General features: G+C 37.5%; 1 protein-coding gene across 2 annotated transcripts; it reads left to right on the plus strand.

Moving 5' to 3' along the window:
* The first annotated feature begins 6,866 nt into the window (after positions 1 to 6,866).
* Positions 6,867 to 12,924, plus strand: aldh5a1 (aldehyde dehydrogenase 5 family, member A1 (succinate-semialdehyde dehydrogenase)). 2 transcript variants are annotated; one of them, XM_056762087.1, is made up of 11 exons: positions 6,867 to 6,980; positions 7,442 to 7,684; positions 8,035 to 8,118; positions 8,274 to 8,444; positions 8,540 to 8,656; positions 8,898 to 9,041; positions 9,115 to 9,258; positions 9,839 to 9,997; positions 10,117 to 10,280; positions 10,492 to 10,550; positions 10,787 to 12,924. In XM_056762087.1, exons 2-11 carry the CDS (start codon positions 7,466 to 7,468, stop codon positions 10,996 to 10,998), a joined length of 1,473 nt encoding a protein of 490 aa, XP_056618065.1. In that variant the 5' UTR covers positions 6,867 to 6,980; positions 7,442 to 7,465; the 3' UTR covers positions 10,999 to 12,924. The 2 variants fall into 2 exon arrangements, with proteins under 2 accessions (XP_056618065.1, XP_056618064.1); XM_056762086.1 differs by lacking the exon at positions 6,867 to 6,980 and having other exon boundaries at positions 6,987 to 7,684.
* The last annotated feature ends 95 nt before the right edge of the window (positions 12,925 to 13,019 follow it).

Here is a 13,019-nt window from a genome sequence, read left to right on the forward strand (position 1 = left end):
TAATTCTCCGTATGTTCAATAAAAAATCGACCTTTATTAGGTTTACTGAAAAAGGACTTTATCTTGTATCAGCTTTATTCCATCAGTAGCTGATGTGTCATATTTATGGAGGCTCTTTTAATTCAAGAAAATACTACATTGGTCATCATTTTAGAAAAACTTGTGTAATGCTTTTCAGTAGTCTACACTATGAATGGTTATTAATTTACATCAGAGGATGAAGGTCTGCTGGGTCAGAGGTAGACGTTTAAAATGTTAGTAGGGCCAGTTAAAAATAATAATCATGTAGTCTTTATATATCCCTTTCAAATACACATACATTTAGTTTCTTTTGACTTGGTTTCTAAAAAGCTTTGCCTTTGCAAATGTTAAAAGAGGTGGAAACGGTCGATCCTGAAAGGCTAATTGTCATTTGGAGAAAGGCCTTTCAATACTGAACTGTAGGAGGAGGCTGATGATCAGAAAGACAGTCAGAATGAAAATATTAATTCTAATTTTGTGTGTATTTTTTATGTAAATGGATATAAAAAATAATATAAATTTAAACATGTGAACAGTATGCTATATGTTATCCCATTGGGGTCACCTAATAAAGCCTTGAAAACCTGCCAGCCTCAAAACAAAATCCTAAAGGAACATTCGGTGTTTGTTGGCGCTCGTCTGGGAAACCGATATACGTCCGGTTAGTATAAAGGCATTTTTATGAAAGCAACATAAATATCTAAATTCAACTAAACCACAGTCTTGGTTAAACTGCGTCTGTGAAACCGGGCCATAGTGTATAGTATGTCATTTGAGACACAACTTAAATATTCAGGGACAAGAGGGATCGGTGTTGAAAAAATAGAAGATACAGACAAAAACTTTTCAATTCAGAAGGAAAGAAGATGATATGCAAAAAACTGTTAATTGGAAAATGATTAATTGGAAGCTTGGATTATAAGAAAGACATCTTTAATCATTAAACAAAAGAGCAGGTAATAAAAAACATTCTGAAGAGTTAACAATAACAAATGGTAAAAGACACTGAAGAATATTATAGGAAAGCATGCAACTGGACTCTGTGAACCCTGTAAGTTTAATGATAAAACATGAACTTGATAGTCACATTATAAAGAAGAAACAATGAAATGAAAAAACAGGATGAACAGAACATGGACTAGAGGTGAAAAGTGACCAGAGCCGGAAGCTCTTTTGGAACTTCATTAAAAACAGGATCAATAACAAGACTCTGACAGAATCACCGGGAGAAGTTAATTGCCACCAGTAGATGGCAGTAGTGCAGCTCTATGAATCCGGATCTCATTAAAACTAGATGTCTGCAGACCTGGAGCAGGCAGTTTCACGCCCCCGTTGTTCCTTATTTGTCCAGTAGGGGGAGTTGAACGACAAAATATAATATCTGTAACCGAATCAAACTGTTAAACAAAAATGTAATAATGTATGTATGTGTAAGATTAAAAGTAAATAAATGAACTAAACTGAAACTGGAAGTGCTTCTGGACCAGTGAAAATGAACCATGGTAAAAGTGTAACATGTTGTTTTGTTGTGGTTGTAAATGTTACTTTTGGCAAAACCAATCTTACTACAGAAACCATGACTTCACTAACGATAATATACAGAACAGATTAAAGTATTTGTTCGTGTCTACTAATGGTCCTAATACATATCTTACAGGAGACAATTGATTTGCAATTTAGGGTTTTTGTCAATTGAAAAATGAATTATACACACAGTTGGATCAGATGTTTACTACAACAATAACATATAATCTACTGTAACCTAGTTATATACAAATATACAGAAGACTTGAGTGTTTCTTGTGAATATATTTCATAGTTCATGTTTTTTTGAAGTTTTCGAGAAGAGGGAGTGTGCAGTCCTGGAGCTACAGTTTTGCGGTCATGTTTTGACCTTTTTGTCCAGTAGGGGGCGCTGTACACTAACAACCACCAGAACATTTACATTTAGGCATTTTGCAGACGCTTTTATCCAGAACGACTTACATTGCTTTATCCTATACATTTTACATAGGTATTTGCAATCCCCTGGCCCCTTGTTAACGCAATGCTCTTACCACTGAGTTACAGGAAAGCTAAGAACACATAACATCATCATCCATCACGAGTTATGGTAAAAAAACTTTTTGTTATTAAGCAAACACCAACATGTATAGTTTTAAACGATTCATTGATATCTATATGAATTCATTTCAACATCTAAACAGATATGTACAGTAGTGTAATTTATAATCTAAGACAATAACACGTATAAATATTAACCAGATCGATGTTCTGTCTGGATCAACCTTGTATGCTTACTCGATATCTCTTCTTCATTTTCATCATTTTCTTTCTAATTGTATTTTGTTGTCTGCACTTTTTACCAATAACTTGTCTAATAAATACATAAATGACTTACAGAGACATATGTGGCAATATTTTAATGACATTCTCAATTTTCTTTTCTCAGTCCATCATCAGTGGCCAAAAGAAATCAAGGTGGCTTGACATATTTTGCAATTCTTCTGTCAAGACCATGCTTGTGCCCCTATACATTGACAATCAGGACCAAATTGATGTCCTACTTTCACCTCACTTTATTTCTGGACAGGACACCCACACAGACTCACAGTGACACAATCAAGTTTATTATGGATGTCAAGTGTTAGTTGTGCTCCTCAGATTTATTTTGTAATTGCTTTAAAAAAAAAATTTGGTTGATGTAGAAAAGCTAGAGACATTAATAGACTTATTTAAAATGTTTTATTTAATTTTCAAAAAAACATTTGCCAAATGCTTTACTATCTCTATTTGCCAATTTTTTTTCTTTATCCATTTGTCAATCGAGTCAAAAAATGCCATTGGACAGTACACACTTGTGGGCAACCAATCAGCTTTCGGCTGAGTTTTACAACCCGAATTCCAGAAAAGTTGGGAGGTTTTTTAAATTTGAATAAACTGAAAACTAAAGGAATTTCAGATCACATGAGACAATATTTTATTCTCAATAGAACATAGACAACATAGCAAATGTTTAAACTGAGAAATTTTACACTTCAATCTTTTCAAATTTAATCCCTGCTGCAGGTCTCAAAAAGGTTGGCATGGGGGCAACAAATGGCTAAAAAAGCAAGAAGTTTTGAAAAGATTCTTCTGGGAGAACATCTTGTGACCAATTAAGTTAATTAATATCCGTTATGTAAAATGATGAGCTATAAAAGGATGTCTTAGAGAAGCAGAGTTTCTCAGAAGTAAAGATGGGCAGAGGCTCTCTAATCTGTGATCCAGAGATTGTGGAATACTTAAAAAAAATACTTTTGTCACGTGACGTGACAGCTTTGGACAGAGAAATTAGTTAATTTACAACCTTCCTTCCAAACGGGTGCAAATCCACAGTCATTTCTGGTCTCAAATTATTGCTTTTAATGTCTGTCTCGATGGTTCTTTTCCATAACACTGAATGTGGAAATAAAGATAATAAAGAGTTTGTTATGCTCTAAAAACAATAAGTCTAAACTTCATAAAATACAATACCTTGTTGTATTAATGTTCTTTGAGTTAGCCCTTTGGATTAGACTATAGTGTTACTTACTATACTTTTGTAACATATGACACTTTAGACATTAACAGAAAAGATGGATGGAGATGATTGGATCTTTGTTGAATTCCACCTTGTGGTCACATCCTGTTTTAACCGCAACGTCTCTTTACCCATCTGTTTTTTGTCTGGCCTTGAGCTTGTCTCAAGCAACTGTACTTCTATGGAAGTATTCAACTATTGTCTTGACCTTTTGCAATATTGCTTGGACCTCCTTCAATGCAGCACTGACAATGAGATTCTGCATATGTGCAGAACAAGGTATGTGGTCCCAGTGGAGATGGTCTTTCAGGGCTGAAACAATGTTGCTGGTGTAACGGAGGCAAGCTAGTGTAGAGCTGTGCAGTATGTAAACCTCACTTCCCGACCTCAAGGACGCTCTAGCGACATACGCTAGAGACTGCGGTCTTTAGCCTCCTCGCTAGAGTGCCTGACTCCCATGCTGGACCGACCTGGTTCAAGGCCTGCTTAGAGTGGTGCGGAGCGTTCTGGTTACACTGTCATTGTCTGTAACACAAGCTACAATTTTGTCACCCACACCCCATTCATTTGTAACTCTTGCCAGCTCACTTGCCAGGTGAGCAGCAGTGTGTCTCTCCATCAAAACAAAGCAGTCCAGAAGATAGGAGGTCATCTGAAAGTCCTCTATGAAATGACATGTCACAGTCATGTAACTTTCTTAAGACAAATAGGTCCAGCAGTCTGTTGTGAGACAAACAGCAGAGGCACTCTTGATTTTGTCCATTCAATTACCTCTTAACTTGTCATACAGCCTAGGCATTACAGTTTTTGACAATGTTTTTCTGCTAGGTAAACTGTATGATGGGTCCATAAGATGTGAATATTCCTTAAAGCCCTTGTCCTCCACTATAGAAAATGGCTGAAAGTCACAAGCAATCAATTCAAAATTGGAATAAAAACTATAAGTGCTTTGTAATTTTAGGCTTGGATTTTTTTTATTATATAGCCTAGTCCTAGTGTTTGTTTATTGATGGACAAAGACTGTGAAATGACAAATCAATCAATATATTATTGTTTTATTTATTTACAAAATAACACAGATCCTTAAGAAACAGTAACAAAAACATAGTGACAGAAATGAGCAGACCATTTTTATTTCTAGGAAAATGATAATTACACATATTTTTATAATTTTATGATAATTCCTTAAATAAAATCTAACATACAAAAAAAACAGGTTTACTTTATGTGTTTTACAGTGATCCGGCAAGTGGTCACGTGACAAAAGAACGAACGCGTCAAACCCGGGGCCCGTTTCAGAAAGCAGGGTAAGTGCAAACTCCGAGTAAGTCAACCCCAGAAAACGGAATACTCAGGGTTTTTGGTTTCAGAACGCGAGGAATGTCAAACCCGCGACCGCGGAGTAAGTCAAGCCCATTTCAGAAATCGAGGTATCTTATACTCCGAGTGAGTAACCAGAGTAACCTACTCCGTGAACCTAACCTGGTCGGGAGCAGGTTTTATTCCGCAAACGCAGGGTTTGTTACAATCTCCGCCCCCTTTTCGAAGCGCGAGCGGGTTGAAATGACATACGTCATATGTTTATTGATTAGAGTTCCTAATCGCGCTCTATTTAGTCACACAGAACTTAAAATAGCATGTTCGTTTATTCATGAACCCATAGATGAGGAAGCTGCATTAATTCGCACAGAATTATATTTATGTCGGGAGAGAATTCTGAGGCCCCGTTTGGACGTTTTATCTTAACTTTTAAGGCCAGTTTAAGAAGTATATTTAACATTTCCCAATCAGTCATCCTACTAGCAAGACTATTTTATTTCTTTAAACTTTCCTGAATGAATGATGTTATTGTATTTCTACCACGGCGTTTTAGTGCCACGTTAAAAATAACATAAATTCAAGATTACGAGAATAAAGTCAAAATGTTACGAGAATAAACTCGTCGTAATACGTATTTTATTTTCGTGAAAGTTGTAGTTTAAGAGTTTAAATTATGTTTAAGTACGTCATCTGAATCAGTGAGTTAATTCGTAGTTCATGTCAGATTTTGACATTTCGACTTTATTCTCGTAACATTTCGACTTTATTCTCGTAACATTTCGACTTTATTCTCGTAACATTTCGACTTTATTCTCGTAACATTTCGACTTTATTCTCGTAACATTTCGACTTTATTCTCGTAACATTTCGACTTTATTCTCGTAACATTTCGACTTTATTCTCGTAACATTTCGACTTTATTCTCGTAACATTTCGACTTTATTCTCGTAACATTTCGACTTTATTCTCGTAACATTTCGACTTTATTCTCGTAACATTTCGACTTTATTCTCGAAATCTTTTTTTTTACGACGCCGTCGTATATTTCATATTCAGCTGCTGCCAAGATCTTTTTATTGCAGAAGGATTTCACCTACATGAGAGCAAGAGAGTTAAATATAATTTACATTTTCACAGTTTCAACAAAATAAATATAAAAGTGATTGACATATAAACTTGCGCATTAACACGTGAAGCACTTTTCTCCCACGCCAACTCTCTTTCTTTTGCTGCTGCGGCTGTGTTGCACTTTTTTCTAAATATCTGCTCATATTCACTATACGCTTGTAACAGTTCCTTCAATTTGATTGGCGAGAAATGAACAGAGCGCTTTTTGTCACGTGCCGTTGCCATGGTGAATCGTGCTATCTTCACTCAATTGATGATGGCTTTTCATCGCCATGCTGCACGCGCGTAACCTAGAGTGAACTTACTCAGGGTTGATTGAACTAACTCAAATCAGCTGTTCTGAAACTGAAAACTCAGAGTAACGATTCTCTGAGTAAATCAACTCAGGGTTCAGATTTTAACTCAGTGTTGGTTGAACTTCCTTATTGAAACGGGCCCCTGAAGACTTGTTGTCAGATGAGTTGAGCTAATCATAGACTAAAGACCCAGGTAAACAATGAATTCATCTTTTCTGTTTCTAATAGCATTAACGTTTTGTATTGTTTGTAATGTGATAAACGTTTGCATAAGTAGTAGATGTGTAAGTAACCTGTAATATTTGAATTATATTTTGCTAAAATGAACGATATGACTCGAAAAAAGATTCGTTTATTTTGCTGAACGAGACTTAAATGTCCGAGTCAGTAAAATGATCCGAATTTCCCATCACTATAACACACCTTACCGCGTCATTCTACCTGTTTAAAATAAAGGACGTATGTGTGGGATTAACGCTGATTGGTCAACTCAGTTTGCAAGAGAGAGCGCCTGAGCTTTGACCAATGAGAAACCTTTTGGCACGCCTCTATCTTTTGGAACGCCCATTTCTTCGATCTGGAGAGACCCTCTCGCCTTTCATCGTTGCTGTGACGTTTAAAGCTCGAATACGACCGGATTTCCTACTTCTGAAGTGAGTGAAGTGCAAACGCTTGTGTAACATGCGTACAAGTCAAGCAAATCTAAACATAAATTACTGTTAAATTCAATATCAATTATCGCTATCTGCTCCGGAAATAGTTATGCTGTATTTCAAACGGAAATAATTCGGCTGTAATTTTCTCTTCGATGTCAAATTGTCGAGGTTGTCAAAAATGAGTTCGTTTTTTATGTTTTGCGCATGAAATCGAAGCACCGCGAGAGCGATTCGAAAGCATACGGAGCTGTCTGCTCTCGCGGTACTTTGACGTCATACGTCGTTCAATCTGCACAGCTCTTGAAGCACCGCCCTCTGGCCCCGCTTGTTGTTAGACCTGCAAGCGAGGCGCTGCAGACAGACTCGTCTCGTATAAAGGTTGCATAATAGTACGAGACCTGTCAGTACCCGCCATGGGGAGTTTCTATCTGTCAGGATTTCGGTGTTTTGGTCGGCAGGTTTTCTCCGGCCTGCCCAGCACGATGCAGCGACGGTACAGCCTCGACATTTCAGGGCGGCTTCTGCGGACTGAAGGCTTCATAGACGGGCGCTGGGTGTCAGCTGCATCCACGTTCCCTGTGTTAGATCCAGCCACGGGAGAAGAGGTCGCAAAAGTGTCAGACTGCGGTGCGAGAGAAGCCCAGGACGCTGTCAGTGCGGCATACAAAGCGTTTCACTCGTGGAAGAATCACACGGCTAAAGTGAGTTTATAATGTCGGGACTGGAGCTCGCGAGATTGCATTTCATGTGGATAGGATGACATGGAGGTTATTGCAGATGAACACGGAAATGTACGAAGAAATGTTTTGAATAATAATACCTATCAAACAGAGATTTACATTACATTGCATTTAGTCATTAAGCAGACGCTTTATCCAGACTGACTTACAGATGAGGAACAAGTGGAGCAACTGTGATGGGTTTCTATTGTTTTATTCAGCAGGATAGTTTAGTACATGTGTTACATAAAGTTACTTCCGGATCACGTGTTGTGCATTATAATAATCATAATCTGCATATGATTGACATATACTTATGTATGGTTTTGCAGGAAAGAAGCATTTTGTTGCGAAAATGGTTTGACCTCATCACTCAGCACAAGGAAGATCTTGCCAAGCTGATCACAGCAGAATGTGTATGAAGACTGATTCATTACATTACATGCATGTATCAAATAAGTTGTTTTATGAATAATATATATACAACTATGGTGCATTCCTAATTGGATCAACTTTAATTAAGGTCAGAAAGTTTCATGCAAGTATTGATTTTTTTATAATGTTTATACAGGGGAAGCCTATGACGGAGTCTCTTGGAGAAATTGCGTACTCTGCCGCCTTTGTAGAGTGGTTTTCAGAGGAGGCAAGACGTGTCTATGGGGACATTGTCGCACCACAAGCCAAGGACCGAAAGATCTTGATAGTTAAACAGCCAGTGGGAGTGGCTTCTATCATCACTCCTGTGAGGACTCCACCTTTATTTCGATGACATCATCAAACTGTAGTTACTTTAGATCAACTGACTATACTAAACTTACAAACTTTCCCTTCATACAGTGGAATTTTCCCAGTGCCATGATAACCAGAAAGGTGGGTGCTGCCTTAGCGGTGGGCTGCACTGTAGTGGTGAAGCCGGCTGAAGACACGCCCCTTTCTGCACTAGCACTTGCTGAGGTCAGTCTCTCTGTTAGCTATTAATAAATAATAACGTTGAGAGGCACATGCCATCCACTCACAAAAACAAAGTTTTTATATAATTCTTGGAACATGATCTTTACTTATTACTATATCTACTAATTACTTTGGGCATAAAAGAGACATACAATGTATTTTTGGCTCTTACTAAAAATGTTCCCTGTTTTGTGATCCAGGGTCACTCACAAATGATAAATGACCTATTTTGTTTTTTATTTAGCTTTCAGTTCAGGCTGGTATTCCTCCAGGGGTGATTAATGTGGTTCCTTGCTCAAGAGAAAAGACTCCTGCTGTGGGAGAGGTGCTCTGCACTGACCCTCTAGTGGCCAAAATCTCATTCACTGGCTCCACAGCCACTGGCAAGGTAAATAATCCACCTAGCTTTAGAAAATACATTTTTGCATACATTTCAAATAAATATTCGAAATATTTTACAGATACTGCTTAAACATGCCGCAGGAAGTGTCAAAAGGGTGTCCATGGAGCTGGGAGGTCACGCCCCCTTCATTGTATTTGACAGCGCTGATGTAGACAAAGCTGTGGCAGGAGCCATGGCCTCCAAATTCAGGAACTCGGGCCAGGTGAGTGTTCTTTAAAATCAGAATATTGTCTACAACATGTTGTTGAAGTCACATTATTCACTGCAAACAATTATTAATGCATGAATTGAACTCTAATAATTTCATCCAGAATAGGGATAGGTCACCCAATAAGGAAAATTCTGTCATCATTTACTCGCCTTCGAGTAATTCTGTATACATTTCTTTGTTCTGATGAACAGAGAGAAATATATTTGGAAGAATGCTTATAACCAAACAGATCTCGCCCCTGTTGACTACCATGGTAGGAAAAAATGCAATTTTAATCAAAAGTGCCCCAGAACTGATTAGTGTCCTACATTCTTCAAATGTCTTTTGTGTTCAACAGAACAACAAAACAAGATTAAGTCATTTTTCCTACTATGAGAGTCAAGATCTGTTTGGTTATAAGCGTTCTTCCAAATATCAATCTCTGTGTTCATCAGAACAAAGACATTTATACAGTTTAGGAACCACTCGAAGGGGATTGAATGATGACAGAATCTTAATTTTTGGGTGAAGTGTTCCTTTAAATTACAAGGAGATGTATAGCAGCAATATCTTGTACCTGTCTATGTCGTAGACCTGTGTCTGTTCCAACCGCTTTCTTGTTCAAACTGGGATCCATGACACATTCGTGGAGAAGCTGGGAAAAGCCATGGACGTGGAGCTGAGGGTCGGCCACGGTTCGGAGCCCACCACCACGCAGGGACCGCTCATCAACGTCCGTGCAGCAGAGAAGGTACTTCACATGAATATTAAATACTCACTGAGAATGCCAACACACTCTTATATTATTAAAAAATGTGCACACACAAAGAGTTCAGAAGAATGGTACTTATCAGCTTTTGTTTGTTGTAGGTGGAGAGCCAGATTGTAGATGCTGTGTCTCAGGGGGCTGTTATAGTGAGAGGTGGGAAGAGACTGAAGGGTTCCTTTATGCAGCCCACCCTACTGTCCAAAGTCACCACTGATATGCTCTGCATGCAGGAGGAGACCTTTGGACCCCTTGTTCCTGTCGTAAAGTGAGTGTCTTTATTATGACATATTTTCATACGTATCTTGACAAAATTAAAGCTAACCTGTAGTGGATAAAAAAACTATAACCCGATGGGATTTGAGATTTGATTTGGAATTAATCCGTAAAACCTTGGGAACTGATTCTTGTATGTCTGAATAATTATCTGTTTGGTTGAGCTCTCCTCAAGATGCTGAGCGTTTTGTTTTCTTCACCAGGTTCAACACAGAGAAGGAGGCACTTGACATCGCCAATGCTTCACAAGTTGGTTTAGCAGGTGTGCATTATAATTTTCTAACTTACACTCTAAATTATGATTTTTATATTGGTAGGATAGTCTTGAGCTTGACCACTGTTTCTCATCAATTATTAGAAGAATTGTTTGAAAATGAAGTAATGAGTAAATAAGGCTAAAAGAGCTACACACCATACATACATGCTATATTTGAAGCAACTTTCAGTTTATGGCTTCAGCTAAATGCACGTTCCACACATGTTCTTTTATTTCAACAGGTTATTTTTACTCCCGAGACATCGGTCAGATCTGGCGAGTGGCTGAGCAGATGGAAGTGGGCATGGTCGGGGTCAACGAAGGTATGATCTCCAGCCCAGAAGCCCCCTTTGGTGGAGTGAAACAGTCCGGACTGGGCAGAGAAGGCTCCAAATACGGCGTGGATGAATACCTGGAAATAAAGTACATATGTTTTGGAGGACTTGCTTCTTAAATGCCCCATTCTACAGATTTGACAAGTTAAAGCAAGTATTACAGTCCAGTATCAAGCTAGACACAAAATCATCAAGGCACAAAAATATTGATACATGTAACTATCACACCTTTTTTTTTCAATAGTGTATCGAAAGTGATACCTCTACTATCGCATTTTGTTTTTTAAATCATGTCATATGCATACGGCCAAAAGTAAGTGGAGGCGAGCAGCAGGTCTCAGGACAATTTTTTCGGGTTCTAATGCGATTCTCTGTCGCGTCCAGTGTAGACACGGTGTAATGTTTCTTCCAAAAAGTAACAATGACATTTATTGCGCTTTCACGGATGAACCAGGGGCTTAAACTGCCCATGTTCATTGTTTTAATGGTAATCCCCTGTGCTACCCACTTGAGTGGCGCATTCCATAGTTTGGGACCACAAACCTCTGATCTAACGGTCCATGCACCGCACATCATGTCGTATTTCTAGTTCTACTTTTTCTATTTAAAGTAGTGCAATATATCGCAAATGTGTATCGGAGCGTAATACACGGCAGTATATTGCATCCTGACCCTTCTATCGTGATATGTATCATATCTGGAGGCATTTGCCAATACACAGCCCTACAAAACACTGTGAAGCAACACTGTCAGTTAGACAGAATATCATTCCATATGTTTCCAATGAGCAGAATCATCTTGGTAAAGGGAAATTTACCATAAAAAGGAATGGTACATATGCCCTCCTTAAAAATTTCATAGTTCACTGATGGAATAAGATTAATTTAGCTAGTTCATGGCACTGAAGGACATTTCACAGTTATAATTAAGGATGCAACATTACTTTTCTTTGGGGATCTGAAGAAAAAACAAAGCAGTAAAACTGCAGGTTTTCACCAGATAATCATCTAACACTGGTTAAGCTGATTGTGTCCAGCACCATGCAGAATAAATCTCTGTTTTTGTATTTGTAAAGACAAGTGATGCTTGATAGCGGAGACAGGTCTTCTACTAAACATGTTGAAATGAGAATACGCACAATAGACTTTACTCGGGAAAGTGAAATTATACATTTCTTACCTTTAAAACAGTCCTTGCTTAGTTTATGTTAGGATTATGTGCAGCAATATATGTTAGAATAAGAGAAGTTTATCTCTGTGTTTCATGAATAAAGCCCAATGTTAAAAAGGTACTTAAAAAATAATAAACAAAACATGTCAGGCTGATGCCTTTAAATGCATTTCTTAAAATGTTTAACATGACATGACTGCTCTATTTTTATATTTTAGTAAAGTTGGCTGCTAATGTTTAAACAAAACTCGTTTTGAGGTTCTGTGGATGTGTATGTTGAGTCATGTCAAAGAGGGATGTTACGATTCAACGTATGCCGGTTGAAAATCGATTATAATGTGTTATGATTCAAATCGGTTGAGGTGTGAACTGAATCCAGGTACATGTTTTGATTGCAGGGGCCGCCATGTTTACTGCAAACCTAAACATGGACATGATGATATTTCTTAAATGCAAAAAATCCAAGAAAAGCACGGAAACTATTAGTTTGTTTATATTAAAGAGAGTTTTTCTATTATTAATTTGTTTTAAAATTGCACTTTAGTTATTTGACATAAAACATAATTTTATTATAAAAAGAAACATGAAGCATTTAAGAAGTAATGCAAGGCAAGTTGTTCATTTCTAATTTGTTTGAACTCATTTTGAATAAATAAATCGCATCGTGAGGTCTGAATCATGAATCGCATCATGAATCGTTACATCCCTAATGTCTAGCAAGGTTTAAAGTGTTTTAAGAAACCCAATTAATTGTCAAATGTTGTTCTAAGTGCCAATGTGCTTTTTAAAAGTGAAAATCTGTCCTGAATTTAAATGTTTATATATTCTGTTTAAAATAGCAATTCTCTATGAATAAAAATATACAGTATAACTAATTGTATTGTGTGCTGTAATGGTTGTGAAAAAGACATTAAGTCTAAAGAAGTGAATAGAATTAAATTAACACAATCATGATTATCTTTTCATGACA

This window comes from Triplophysa dalaica, chromosome 12 (genome assembly GCF_015846415.1).
Source record: "Triplophysa dalaica isolate WHDGS20190420 chromosome 12, ASM1584641v1, whole genome shotgun sequence".
Lineage (NCBI taxonomy): Eukaryota > Metazoa > Chordata > Actinopteri > Cypriniformes > Nemacheilidae > Triplophysa > Triplophysa dalaica.